The sequence below is a fragment of the Thunnus albacares genome, chromosome 14, assembly GCF_914725855.1.
Source record: "Thunnus albacares chromosome 14, fThuAlb1.1, whole genome shotgun sequence".
In the NCBI taxonomy this organism is placed as follows: domain Eukaryota; kingdom Metazoa; phylum Chordata; class Actinopteri; order Scombriformes; family Scombridae; genus Thunnus; species Thunnus albacares.
The window spans coordinates 9,756,439-9,771,833 of NC_058119.1; the positions used below are offsets into that span (position 1 = coordinate 9,756,439).

The window sequence follows — 15,395 nt, forward strand, 5'->3', positions numbered from 1 at the left end:
AAACCACAAAGAGGGGTGCTGCACTAACAGTGAAAGCCTGTTAGTTTATGCAGTTCTGCTATATGGATAGTTATGCTGAAGCTGCCTCCCATTTTGATTTAAAGGTCTTAAGGGCTGCTGTAAAAGACTTCATTGTGCATGTGATTATGGTCTTTGCAGAAATGCAGAAACCACCCCAGGAACTTTTTTTTAAATATTAAACCTTCATGGCGCAAGTAAATAAATGCTTATTGATGCTGCTACTGTAGAAAAGAAAAAGACCAGGTGCTATTCCACTATTTCTTTCAATGGTGCCATTAGTTTGGAAGCTTGTCAGCAGAAAACAAGTTGTCCTAATTCACTGCATCACCATGGACCACTGAAGGGTTTTTTCTGTAAAAATAGAGCCACCCTGGTTCCTTTAATGAGAGCTTATTCTCCAAATTGCAGATGCTACTTAAGAGAATGTAGTCTAGCATCTCCAAGCTGGGGAATGTGGGGTATATGGATCTGATGGCATGAGGGCCCCTGGGGGCAGCAGGGGAAAATGCAGAATACTTTGCCATCACACGCTTCAATTGAGTTTAGGACAGTTCAATGTTTCCAGATGTTATCGTGCATCTCTGACTGCACATTTCATGAGTTGAATACATTATGAGGAGAATCAGGAAAACCAGTAAATATTGATCCACACTGTATGTTGCCATTACCAGTTTGGACTGGATGATTGCTAAAAAAAAACAAAACAAACAGGTGTGAGATCCTACTTGAGATTCAGAAAATAATTTATTGACAATAGTTAGACATTTTTCACAGTTTATTAACATGGGTAAGACCAAAAAATACAAAAATACTCTCAGTCTCCCCTTATAATTCAAGTATTGGTTCAAGTGAAATGGGAACAGTCTTCAGAGCCTGTCACACCAGTACTCTGATGTTTCAATGTGCGAGGGCACATCTATGTGGAAGACCTCCTGTGGGTCAGACGGAGGAGTCTGAGGAGGGCTGTTGACCCCTGAGTCGCTGTCAGGATTGGACTGTTTAAGTGTGTATTTCGCCTCCAATTTCTGGACAGGAAGTGATGCGGGTAGGGGCGGGGCGTCAGCCTTGGGCTTGATGTTTTTGAACTGTTGCAGACGGACGACCTCTCGGTGCTCTCGCGCGCATGGCAGCAGAACAGAGACATCCTTGCGAAACTTGGAGCTCATGCCAAAGTAGATGAGCGGGTTGTAGAAGCTGGCAGACTTGGCAAAGAGACGGGTGATGATGCTGGTTGTGCTTGGCACATGGAAGCCCCAGGCTGACCACATAGACACCACTGCATATGGCGACCAGGCCATGATGAAAGCAGTGCAGATTACAATGGAAATCTAGGGAGGAACATGAGGGAACAATTGTCAGGGCTGGAATAACGTGAGATGAGGTTTATTACTGAGAGGGCATTTTAAAGAGTCTCATTCTACTGTAGCAATCAAGTCTTTCCAACAAACTCTTTGCTATATTCACCTACCCTTGTGACATCTCTCTCCACCTTCCTTTGGCGGGTGGTGAGGAAACCATCAGCTGACATGGCATTAGTGCTTTTCACTGTGTTGATGATGGAGATGTAGGAGAAGAGCATGATCATCACAGGAATGAAAAAGCAGAAGATGAGGATGGAGATGATGTAGGACTTGTAGATGGTGGAGTAATTGGCTTTTGACCAGTCCACCTCACAGGTACCATATCCTCGATCTATGGGACATAAGACATGGAGATCATTATGGCACTTGAAACAAAAGTCTTATTTTGCCTTCTTCTTTTTATGAGACGGGTGCATGACCAGACCTGTGTAACTGCCCCAGCCCAACAGTGGAGCAACAGACCAAAACATTGCTCCGGTCCAAATGCAGATGAGTGATACTGCGATGGTGTTTATGCTGATGCAGTAACCTGCAAAAACACAGAACAAAGCAATACAAAACAATGAACACACTATAATATGCAACCCTGTCTGCCAGCAATCCCCAAATAGTTGAACAATTGTTTATTTGTGTGCAGTTTAGAAAGGTTATGTTCCGACTTTGGCGAACATAGGTCAGAAAAAGTGAGAGGCACTTAAAGATGCAGCATTCTTGCCTTGTTATGAATGTCAGATTGTGACATTTATTGAACAATGAAGTCTTTTCTTATATTAGCAAACATCTGCGGCTGAAAAGGACCTCTGTTGTAAAAGTACACATAGCTTTGTATTCAGGGGAAGCAAAAAAAAAATCAATCAGTCTGCTCTGTTTCCAAACAGTGCTCACATATCGTATGTCAATACACCATATGTTGAGCAATACAGTGTGCAACACACAATACCTTTGTTGCTATGGGTTACCTGCTGTATTAGTTTATGTTACTGCATGTACTGCTAGATACCTACATGTTTTACTGGCCTTAATTCTTTTCACTTTCACTTAAAACCACATTGCATTCATTTGATTTAGTTGCACTTTCACTATCAAAGAAAGAAAACGCTCAGGCTGTAGTCTGGCACATAAAAAACATTATTCAGTAGATGTTATCCCACATGTACCACCAATGTTGACAGTTTAACCACCAATGTAAAAAAAACACACACACACACGCGCACACAAGTTTTTATGTCTTGTGTTTTATGAACAACCCCAAACACAGACATAATTAAGACATTCTTCAGCATCAATTACACCCAAAAATAGAAAATGTCACCTCAAATTAACTTAATGACATGTTGGCAAAATGTAAATGGAATTGCTGGAGACAAGTGGTAGCGGTTTGCACAGCTGATGGTAATAAGGTTTCATTAAAACTGAAAAACACGCTTTCTGTCAGATAAGAACTACAGGAATGTGAGAGATGCTTGCAAGAGGCTTTTTTTATGATTTCTCATGTGAATTCGGGGTCCAACCTTTGTTTGGGTGGCATCCCTTGATGTATCTGGTGACACTGATCACGGTCAAGGTGTTGATGCTCGCAAGGCCAAAGAGCAACGTGAAGAAGCCGTCTACCTGGAAGGAGAAAGAAAGAGAGGTTGGTGAATCATGACATGGCATCTTCAAAACATCTTTGGTTGGTCACTTGAGCCTCAGGGTGTGGATCCAATGCCTGTGTAATTGTTCCAGACCTTTGTCTGTTGAGTTTGTTTTCATTGGATGTTATCAGATTGAGACTCTACAGTCGAAGATCTTTTCCGGCCTGTTGGCCAATATGTTCCAGACGCTGAGCATTTCCTCTGATGTCCACTGCAGGCTTTTTTAACATGCAGCACTGGGAAATTAAAATGAAAACCTTCACTATAAGACATCTATGAAATTCATCTTGATTTCTATAAAAAAAAAAAAAAAAAAAACAGGTACGAGAACTAGCTGAATGACCACTCAATAAAGCAAAGAATAAAGAATTATAAGATTCAGTCCATTGTTTGGAAAGACAAATGATAAGGCTAATCTTTTAATCACAGCTCTTCTTAAAGGGAATTATGCTACTGTGTTTCAGTCTGGCATGAACTCCCTGCTGTGCCATTTCCAGGTGACATGGATCAGTTAAGGTCTCTCACTGATTAGGTTCTTGATCTTCCTTACTTCTAATCCTATTACTGTCCGTCATCACGTTTTTTCACCCTCACATTCTGCAGATTACTGGACTGTCAGCCTCTTGCCTGTTTCGATTTTACCTTGAAACTGGGCTATTGTACATTAAATATTTTTAAAGAATTCAGGACCAGGTACATTAAGATGGTGGCCTGGTGTTCCCTGCTCATCTCAGAGTAAAGTGTTTCACCTCAGTCTCTGTCCTGACTGACTAGAAAAGATGTTGTGAATCTGGACATTTTGCATCATAGAACAAGTATTCGAAAAGTTATGACTTGGCTAAATGTTTTATGTTCATATTCACTGCTTGAACAAACTTTTCTCCAAATTTTCCTTTTTCAACATCAAAGAGTCCCGTAAGGCTCCATCCTATTCAAAAATGTCCTGTCCCATAGGGTGCAAAACACAGGGATCTGGCTCAGCTTGCAACTGTTCATGTCCCATCATGCTCCATGCAGTAATCTGCTAATGCTTCTCACATGCCTGTCTCCTTCACCTTCCTGTTCCTTCCCTCCTCTATTTCTGTCACTTCTTACTTTTCCCTTGTTTACTCCTGACGCTCCCCCTCTCAGCCCACCACTCTCAGGGGAAGGTGAAATGGAGAGGGGCGTACTCCTATCCCAATATTTCTCCTTCACGTAAAAACCTGCGATTGGATGTCCGAGAGATGAGATCACCTCAGTGGCTAAGAGCAGCAGCCCTCTATTTACAGTATCTCTCTCAGTCAAATTTTGGGGTTTGTGCCTCTGAGACTGAAGGTGTTCTTGTTACACCAGCCTGTTTTTGTATGATTCCTTTGAGAGTTCACTCTCTGCAGCACGGATATCACGGTTTCCACCACAGCTAGCCTTGAGCAAGAAAAATACCCTGGATGAATTCCAACCTAAAGTATGACAACTATTTCATTTCAAGCAGAGGCTGTGTGGAGGAGGCAAACATGAATGATTGGTGCAACTTACATTACAAACAACAACATATCTTTTAATTTAATACAAATTACTTGTCATAATTCAGCAGCATAAAAGCACATAATTAAATTGTACAACATATATCCACCCTGCAGCTTTGACTGAATTGGTTTCCTGTTTAGTTGTTGACAGGTGCCACGCTGTTCGAAGAGTTTCCCCCATTTAAAGGCCTCCACAGAGGTAATCTCATTACAGATTTAACCTCCAGCCCACATGGCTACTAGCATAATTCCCTCTACATACACACACACATATATACACACAGACACACACACACACACTTACACACATTCACACATTAACACACTAATAGACAGATGCCTTTAATGTACTTCATTAATTGGGATTGGCCAAAAAAGCAGATGCAAACACATGTGGGGGTTTTTTGCAAGCTGTGCACAGTCATCACTTTAATAGGTTGAAGGACATTTCAAACCAATTTTCCTGGGATTTGAATCATTCTTAAGGGTGTAACTTGCACATCAGTATAAGATTTGTTGTCAAATTTGATCAGATGTAGCATAGAATGAATAAGAAAACAGATTAGCCTACTCTTTTAAATGTAATGCTTTGTCTTTGTGTGGCTTTTACCTGGCAGGTCCAAATCCAGGTGATCAGATACCCATTGTCCTTGAAGATATTGAATATTTCTAGAATCCCTCTGGAGTAGCCAAATACTGAGATGCTGGCATCAGAGATGGCGAGATTTAAAGTGAGGAAATCTGTTGGCTGAAGCGAGGCCCTTTGTCTGTACAGGACAAATATCACTAAACTGTTTCCAAACCAGGACAGCCATCCTAGAGAAAGACAAACATACAGTATATTCAGTGCATACTGAGTGGAACACGAATTTCACATACAATAGAGTGCAATAGAGTAATCTTAGCAGAGTGTAGGAGAAACTACAGAATGATGTAAAATGTTAGTATAGCTGAGCAGAAAATTGTATAATAGTAGAGTAGAGTAGAGTACATTACAATACAGTACACTATAGTGTAGCAGAGTATTTTAAAGTTTAGTATAGCTGAGTTGAGAAGTGTATGTTATAGTATATTATAGTATAATATAGTATAGTATATTGCTGTATAGTACAGTTAAGTACAGTAGAGTAGAGAAGTGTATAGTATAGCATAGCATAGCATAGCATTGCATAGCTGAATAGAGTACAGTAAAGTACAACAGACTGGAGAAGTCTATAGTATAGTATAGTACAGTATATTATAGTGCAGAAGAGTCCAGAGTACAGTGTAGCAGAGTGAACCACATTATTAACTGAGTTGAGAAGTATATAGTATAATATATCATAGCATAGTATAGTGTAATAATAATAGAGTATATAATAGATTAGAGTATAATAGAGTGGATAGTATAACATAATAGAGTTAAGTAGTGGAGATATAGTAGAGGAGAGTACAGTACAAAATAGCATAGTAGAGCACAGTAGAGTGGAGTAGTGCATAGTGTAGTAGAGTGCAGTAAAGTAAAGCATAGCATGGAAGAGATAATGTGTTGAATTTTGCTGTTTATAGTTCCTGATCTATATCACTGTTCACTTCTTTGTTCACTACTGTATCACTACTCTGTAACTTAAACTTAAATTTTATATCACAGAGACTAGAATAGAAGACAGAATAGTGGAAGTTCAGAGTTAATTCATTTTACTCCACAGTTAGATAACAGTGGTGAGAATCCCTTGTCTTTTTATAACTCAGTCTGTGTGTTACGCTAAATCCTTCGACTGCATTAGTTGGCATGGACCAACAGACACACAGTGCCACCAACGCAAGTCGGACTGTCTCAGCAACTGTGTCAATGGTGGACTGGCCTTTGGAGACATGAAACAATTTTTGTTGTTGACACTTACAATAACACATGACTTTCTCTTTCTAATATTCTGACTGACAAAACATTAAAGGACAAAACAATATCTGTGTGGTTATAACTTTTGTTACCCAGAATGAAATAAATCTGATCTGTAAACTTCATGACAATAAGCATGAGACTGATAGGCAAAATGTAAACACTTTGTCAGTAGGTCATACATAATAGATACTAGTAGATATATATAGTAGATACAGTAGACTTACCTAACACTAACAGGTAGACTCCAATGATAGTCTCTCCTTGTTCGGACAGAGGAGGGTCTGTATGCAGACTGCTGAGGTTATTATTCCTCCATGGAATATTGACAACCTTCAGAGGAAAACCCTTCAGCGTTATTTCCATGACCTGAGTGTTGATGCCAAGGCATGAATTCTTCCTGTCCTCTACAGTAGCTGTGCTCTCTCTTCCGCTTTCAGTAGACACTCCTGCCTTACACCAGTGAGGATGACTGGTATGTTCATTTTAAATCCAGCTTAGACGTAGTCACTAATTCCTCACCACTTACTGTCCAAATGATTGCAGCTGTAATCCTATCTATTTCTTAACAACTAAGCAGATAGAGATTTTGGGGGGAAATCCTAGCCAACAGGGAAATGTCTAGTCAGTTGTCTACTAAATGAAAAAATATTTGGAGGGGTTTCATTTGTCTTAAACTAATTTGAAGTCCTAATACTCATCTCCCGTGAAGACACCCTAAGGCCCTCAAGAGAGTCCAAACCTTCACCAGTGCTTCACAACTCTCAAAATTACACACTGCCACTTCTGCATCTGGTTATATGTGTTTATTATTTATCTTCCTGTTGCTGTTTTCTTAGAAAATCTTACGTGAATGCAAACCTGTTTAGCAGCCAATTCCGAAGTCCATGATGTTGGACTTTTCCACCAACACATCAATGCAACATTAAAATTATATGGTAGGTCCAACTTTCAGTAACATCTTAAGAGATCTAATACCAAACACACAAAATATTGATAAAAACATTCCTTCAATTTAATTAATCATCAACCTCTAAGTGCCCCATAATCCATTTGTGGCAAGTGAAATGTCCAAATGCTTTAGCTAAGCTTTCTCTCTGCTATCTTTCTTATAGTGGTAAGTGGTACCTTGGTTTTTATTCATTTTAATAGATACACTTCATGAAAGATTGATTTGAAATGTAAACACAATGAAGATATGTTTTTGATTATACAATACATAGTTCCACATTGTCCAAGTTGTCCTAATATTGGAGGAATAGTTCAACATTTCTTGCTAAGAGTTAGATGTAAGAAAGCAAATAAGCATATTTACCCAAATGTAGAAGAGTTCCTTTAGCTTCACCAACATTGTATGTTGTAATACAATAATAAACACCCTACACACAAGCATTAGGTCATTATCATCACTTTATATCCACTTATTATGGAGACAGTGTGTAACAGAATTGGTGAACAAGGTGCTGTACTGTACTGTATGGTCTGGCAACAATTTACATCACTCTAACCATTAAAAAAAACCTCTGTGTGCTGTACATAACTCATGCTACAATGACTACAAGTCACTGCCTTATCTCCGGAGGCATGCTCTAGTTTTCACTAATCATTTCCATTTAGGAAGGGTCATGTGGGTGATTGCTTCAGTCCTGTCTGCATGACTGCACTTAACTAAAATGTACAGTACATTCAACTAAATGTACACTAAGGCCAGAAGTATCATATGAAGTATAATTGAGTTAGAGTGAGATAATGTATACCTGACAAATTCACAGACTCTGATGTCAGTGTGAGAGCATCTGGTACTTTTACAGTATCGCAGTCAGAAAGAAAAAGCTGTCTATCAGGGAGAGGGAGCGTTTGGGGATTGCTCTAACATGCTGGTGCAATTTCATCGATTAAAATCCTTTTGTTCTGTGTAAACTTACAATTGCACCACATCTACCCACCTCCACCCTTCTCCTCTTCACAGTGAGCTTCTCTGTGGCGAAACACCTACCGAAGGGGTAACCTGAACCACCCCCCCTCCTCAGTCTGTGTTTAGATCACAGTGTGCACCTTGTTTCCCTCCTCTGGCCGCCACAGTGCAGTTCTGCTGGCCCTCAGGATGTGGAGGGAAGGGCTGCTGCTGCCAGATGCCTCGGTGCTTCCGAGTCCTCCTCATCAAACCCTTTCTTTGAGCCTCTGAAAGCCAGTCTGGAGAGAGAGACGGAGCTGAAGGGAAAGTGAACCTCTGACCCCAACTGTCACCCATCCAGCAGCAAACACTGAACCCAGTCATCGTTCACCCCCACCTTCCCCCAGAGACATAGCACGACAAGCTCTGCAGTGATCCCTGTGTGTGCAGCCCATAGAGTCATAGAGGTTTTCTGATGCCTCTGTGGTATGAGTCTACTGGTTAAAGTGGATAATGTGATAATGGCTGTGGGAGGCATCATACAGAAACGTCATGTCACCTAGCAGCTCATAACTGATACTACCAGATGCTAATGTGCTAGGTTTTGTTCTCTACATTACAGAAATGTGCTCACTGCATGACAGGTTTAGTGTTTCCAACGAGAGGTCAAGGCATTATTGTTAACATAATTTTCATGAATGATCCTCAGACCTACAGTAGTCAGGAATGCCATCCTCTTACAGTGAAAGTGAGGAGATTGGACCGTCTGGCAGCAAGTGAGCAACACTTGTCGTGCTGTCAGTGTTGAGGACAGCTGCTACTGAGATTACACTGTTGCTAAGATAAGGTTAAGGGTCAAGGAAGAACCTGCATTCAGCAAGTGCTAAGAACAAAAACCTGTTACTGTCATCAGCAGGCATGAGACAAGTGTTTGCATGTACAATCTTGCAATCAGTCCATTGACATTCAGGCATTTATGCATTTTTGTTAGGTTTGCAAAGCTAAGCACAAAATGGTGACATGCACTGTACACTGCACAATGCTCAGGTATTAGCATGTTAAAGACATCAAAATCAGCTTAACTCTTGCCTGTATGCTTTGGCCCGTGTGTGTGTGAAGCTTGGCGATCACAGTGGAGCCACAGTGGGCCACTGTATCATTAGGCTTATGATGATTACGCTCTCTCTCGCTCTCTCTGTCAAGTGAAGCCTGGGATGTGAGGTTAAAAGCTCACAATTTTCCAAATGGAAAATCACAGACACAGATACTATTATGGAGGCGTGTGTTAAAGGGTACGAGCTGTCTGAGGGCAACAAAGCCTCTCTTCACAGAGGACATACACCAGGTCAAGAGACCAATACAGGATCTCCTTAAAAAGGTCCACACACTTTCTCTCTCCATGTCACTAAACCAGAGCGCTCCGACACAGGGACTGCTTGTATGAAGGCTCCACACGGTATGGAGGTAAATGGCTTGCCTGTCATTTTTTTGGGTCAGTCTGTGCATGATATTGGTGAAGTATTATTGGATCCTTCACAGCAATAAAATATCCTGGACTTTATTTAAGTCATTTAAGTTACAGCTATGTATAGACACACATTTTTAGCCAGTAAGGAGGAAATTTGCGATGTATGTCTGCTCAAGAAGGTTTGTCAGAGTCTGGCCTTTTTTAAGACATTGTTGCTCAAGGAACCAGGACAGAGCTTCTAACAATAAGCCTTTCATTTCAGCTCAATGCAGGGACATAAGATGATCTAGATGAGAAAAAACAAACAAACATGGTAATAATTTGAAAATGTGGAAAAATTCTTCTCTCACACTGTCTATCAGAGACAGAACGACTAATTTAAAGGAACATCCAGCTGGCCTACAGGTGAAGATGGCACAAGTCCAGTAACAAAAACCTATAAACCACTACTGCCTGCCCACTATATGTTCACACCTCCAGTCTCTCAGGAGTAACACTGGATCGCAGAAGTGGGCGTCTTCATCGTATTTTTCAAGTTATTGTAAATTTGATACTTTAAAGCAATACTACACATGGTGTTTCTTTCAATATTCGTGTGAAAAATCCATGCTCCCATCACTGGGCCCGCTGACATTATCAGGACAAAATATGGATATTAAACATGATACATGAGGGAAGAGTTACTCTCATAGGGTTAGTTTCTGAAATCCCTCAGTGAAGCCCACAGTTCGTGCGGTGACTTTACCACAGGTACAAAGGCTGGACTGTTTTTCCTTTTCCCCCTGCACCAAAACAGTTCCCTGCCTTGACAAGGCAGGGGAGCAGAGGTAGAGGTTGCTCCTTAAAATACAATTACTTAAAAACATGTGCACGGTGTTACAGATCTTTAGTTTTGCTGTCCAGTTGAGTTTCATGTAATTGCATACAGGAAAAGAGCACTTTGTATTATTGGTCTTATCTGAAATAATTATATTCAAGAGAATAGGGCTGCACTGTTGTTTTAAGTACTTATTGTATAATACCTTGTAATAAACACCATAGGAAAAGAATATATTAATTGTTCAGTATGCAGTTGAAAGCGTGTGAAAACAGCCTCTGTGTCGAGCCCATGGGGCAATGTGGATTGGTTTTGTGGCTCAAGAACTTTGGCTCTGAGCCACATGCAAACATTTATTTGGGCACAGGGTCCAGTTTGCAATTTCTCCTCCTGAGTCTGTTTGTTTAAGCAGGTAACTTATGTAAGTAAGTAGGTCTGATTTAGGGTTGAATACACGTCTCTCCGGACACAATCTACACATCACTTTTGACATGAGGGGATATTTTGCCAAAATATGGAGCGATTTCCATGTGGAAATGTGAATCCGCAAATGAAACTTTACATCCTGCTGGGATATGGGCACGACCAGATGCAGCATTTTTTACACACAAAAAAGTAATAATTTCCAGGAAATCTTAATTGACACCCTTTCTGCCTGATGTCTGGCAGACTGAGCCCTCTGCCTCCACTGAAGCTTACCTGGAGAAGCTGGCAGTGTTGCAGCCCTGCTTGGCACTGTGGAGAGACTGGGGATGGCTCTTTGCTTCAGCCTCCTGCCTGGTCTGAATGAAAGGTTTGTGCTCTGTCACTGGACCCTGGATACTCTCCTTGGGCCGTCTGAGGATTGAGGAGATTAGTGACCTTGCCCCTCAGAGGAGCTACAGCTGCAGAAGCCTGACAAACTGACAACCTATCACCTCACAGATCTCTATGGACATCTTGAGGGTAGCCCACCTGTCCCCCAGCCTGATGTGTTGCAACACATGGGCGCCTCGGTCGATGGTGGAAAGAAGTCAACAAGCTTGAAACTGTCAGTCAGGATCAAAGTCACATCAAACAAGCATTTCAAATCTCCTTAAAAAAGCATGACCCCATTAACAACATAGATGTTCTTAGCTGTCCTGATGCCCCATCGGGGTCGATGAGTTGACCCGTGTGTGACAACAGGTTACTGGGTCATTATCCTCTCCCTCGGCAAAAACTTGTTATGCTTAAAGATGACACTCTTGCTACACCTGATGACCCATGACATATGCCTGTTTGGGCCTAATTAAGAAGGAACAAGACAAGTTTCAAACTGACCCGCTGACCGCTGGGTGAATGTGGCCCCTTAAAGGCCCCTTTTAAGCCTCTGGTCAAGTAATCAATTACTGAGTTTCAGATGTAGTTCTAAAGGTTGAGATGCTCTAAGCGACTCAGAGGATGTAGAAAATTATAGTACCATACATTTACTATACAATCTAAAGTATTATCTGCATGCTAATGGGAAATCTATTCATTGACACATTGTATTATTTATATTTGAGGCCACAGAGGACAAGAATAGAAGGCAGTGAAACGTTCTTAAGTGTATTGAGTAATTCAAAGTGTCTAATCTCTCCCAATTTGTGCATTTTAGGAATCTGGCAGAGCATGCAAACAACAAGGCTTTTGTGCTACGTCATGGAAAACCCAATACATTTTGCATACTGTTAATTGATTACACAAAGCTCTACCGATGCCTGTGAAAGAAATTAGGTCACTGTAGTGACAGAGACAGATAGAAAAATAGAGTAGTGACAACAATGTAAAAATTATTTCAACAAATGGACACACTGAGGCTAGTAGAAACTCAAATGTAGCTGTTTATATTGTGAAGTATAATTATAAAAGAACATACAGTTAATTCTATGGGATTTTGTACAGCATGAGACATATATGTATATATGAATATAATATGTTTAAATGTGCTCTTTGTAAGATGGTATGCAAGGGTACATCGTTAGCTCTTGTTATCAGATAAATTTTCATTCCTAAGTAGTGTATGCACTGGCTCATAATAATTTGTGCAGAAATGTGTTCAGATCAGGTGCATGAAGACACGTCATCAATGTATAGAGACGTATAGATGCACACCCTACACGGCGGAAGTAGATAAACAAGTTCCTGAAAGTCTTTTCAGCTACTTTTCTTCAACTAATTTCCATATGTGAAGGCTCAACCTTCCGAAGCCTGGCCTCACTTAAAAGGGAGCATTTTCCTGACCACCTGGATAACATACCAGACAGTCCACGGAGTGACTCACTTAAGCCTTCAACGCCCAGCTGTAGAACACCTGGTAAGATCTGGGCTTCCACTTAAAATACCAGCCACATGGAATTGTATGTTAACAGTGTCTCAATTAAATCTACTCAGAAAATCTACTACTACTGAAAATCCGAGTGATGAAAGGAAGAGTGAAAAAGGATACAATAAATTTACTCGACCTCGAAGGATCCCAGTGGCATATGTTCCATAAATAATGCCTCCTGATATTACATCAGCTTAGTTAATAATTTGATCACAGTAATCTCTTTCTCGCTCCCAGCATATGAAAGCTAGCAGCATGCTAACAGCTAGAGCAAATAGAAACCAAGCAGCTGCAGCAGTTTCTTAACTGCATGGGATAAATGTCCTCAAAATTATATAAAACAGCCACATATGACTCAAATGCTCTTTGCTTCATGCTCATTAATGTTCTTTCAAGGTGTTTAAATATTGGTTTGACTGTGGTAATAAGCTCTGTGGCTATATATACAGTGTGATGCCAGTTATGGGTATTACCACTAGAGGTTAATTCACACTTTATTATAATTATACAGTGATTTACACAGGATGCTACAATAGTGCACATTAAACTTTCTAACCTTTGGTGCTGTGCTACCCTATGATACATCTAATAATCACTGCAGTCATTCACTGGCTCAGGTTTTCTTCCTGTTCCATGTGAGGGAGTGTCTCAAACAGCATCAGTTTAAAAGTACTTAGCAGATGCAGCTTCTTCTTTGACTCAGTCCTAATGTATTCCTCCTCAGTGACGTCTAATTTAAAGTTCAATTTGCTCCTCGACACTTTCAGACAATGTTTACTGTGCTGTAAAGTTCAGGTTTCCTAGGGAATCACTGTGAAAGCCAGTGTGATATATTTGAAAAACAACATCCTCAGAGTGACCTCATTCCCCCTGTCCCATCCCCCAGCAGACTGCACCTCATGGTCCTATGCTGTGGATAGGGAGACATCTGTTAGAGAGGTCACGTGACAGAGGTCAAGGTCTGCTCCATGGCTGAGTACTCCTGGACAGCAGTTCCAGTTTCAAGGTCCAGGTTACATTGCAGAGTCTGATCTAGACACAGATACTGTGTCTGCTGCTTGCTGCAAGAAAGCAGAAAATGAGCCATTTCTGGTAATACAAAATACAGAGTTCTTTGTTCCACAAACCATTGTTGCTGTTTTCCAGCAAAATTTCCAGGATTTTGACCCTAAGGGAATCTTCCTAATCATGTCAAGCTACCCCACAGAGCCACAAAGCGACACATTGTACCACAAACTACCACAAAGTAAATATCCACAAAATACCACAAGACTGTGTGACAAGTGTGTCGTGTTGTGAGTGGCGCTGTGAGACCCTGTGAGATGCTGTAGGACATGGAGAGATGAAAGAGCTTCAGGCCTGTTCCTGGGCATGTGGCCAAGACAGTCTGCTTTGAAACATCCTGATGACACTAAACCTCACCGTAGGCTTGTTTCACCGGGACGTCTTAGATAGATTTTGATGTCCTGCACGAATGGACAGGAATGTGTGATCAAATAGGTCAGAACACAGTATGTTGCATGCATCGTGATAAATAGATACACATGGAATATACCAAATGATAGGTCTCTATCATGAGGGGATGCAGACAGCAAAACGTTTGAGCTTCTATATCCACTTTTTTCTTTTTTGTTTCATTGAACTAAGGACATATTTTTCATCACATTTCACATCAATAAATAAGCTCTCTTGGTATATTTTATTCATATCATGGGAGGCTTACAGTGTGGTAACCAGCAGGCAGAGCATGCCAACATGTTCAGATCTGCAAACCTGTGACTCTGCAAACTGCTCCAGTCCTTTCAGGTCTGTTGCTAATGCCAGTGCAGGAATGTGTGTTTTGCATAACTCTCTCAAAACCTGCCAAAGCAAATCATATTCAAAACACCTACATTTAATTGCTTTAATCTTTGTACATGCCAATTCCACCACATACAAAAGAGTGTTTGAAAAAGAGCAGCTGTGTGAGGTTTGTGATCCAGATTTTAAAGACTTTTAGAAAGCCATTATGTTGATTTTGTACGGTTGCTACCTTGCTCAGGTCTCTCTTGTAAAAGAGATTTTTGATCTCAATGGGACTACTAGGTAAAATAAAGGTAAAATAAAAAAAAATAAATTAGCAAGAAGCTCAATAATTTATTTTATCAAGAAGAACTTCTTTGCTGATTGATATTCTGTCTCTGTGTCAACTCACTCTGTTTGCTGCAGACACGGACTTTTGTGTTTTTCATGGCCACATGGTTCTCCTACACCCTTAAGTTGAAATTATAGTTTCCGCGTCCATGAGAGTCCACTAGGGTCCGCGTGATGTAAATTTCGTCATCAGAGGGTGTGCGTGTAGGCTCTGTGCTGACATCCGCCTACCTGTAATTTGTTGTGTCCGTGCGGACTTGTCCGCACCAGTCCGTGCAGACACAACGCTGTGTTCCTGTAGATGGCGATCTACTGCGCATGTGTGGAACACATCCTCCAAGCGGACCCCAG

The 15,395-nt window shown here is 40.9% G+C and overlaps 1 protein-coding gene across 1 annotated transcript; it reads right to left on the bottom strand.

Annotated features, from left to right (window-relative positions):
* Positions 1 to 779: 779 nt before the first annotated feature.
* LOC122997211 (opsin-5-like) lies at positions 780 to 6,837 on the bottom strand. Its single transcript, XM_044373237.1, has 6 exons — positions 6,631 to 6,837; positions 5,135 to 5,340; positions 2,894 to 2,993; positions 1,807 to 1,911; positions 1,490 to 1,713; positions 780 to 1,349 (listed from the first exon to the last, which is right to left on the bottom strand). Exons 1-6 carry the CDS (start codon positions 6,767 to 6,769, stop codon positions 888 to 890), a joined length of 1,236 nt encoding a protein of 411 aa, XP_044229172.1. The 5' UTR covers positions 6,770 to 6,837; the 3' UTR covers positions 780 to 887.
* Positions 6,838 to 15,395: the final 8,558 nt, after the last annotated feature.

Coding starts and splice junctions, on each gene's coding strand:
- LOC122997211 (XM_044373237.1), bottom strand. CDS start 6,769: ATGGAAATAACGCTGAAGGGTTTTCCTCTGAAGGTTGTCAATATTCCA. Junction 5,341..6,630: donor AGTCTACCTGTTAGTGTTAG/GTAAGTCTACTG, acceptor GTCTTTCTCTAG/GATGGCTGTCCTGGTTTGGA. Junction 2,994..5,134: donor CCTGGATTTGGACCTGCCAG/GTAAAAGCCACA, acceptor TTCTCCTTCCAG/GTAGACGGCTTCTTCACGTT.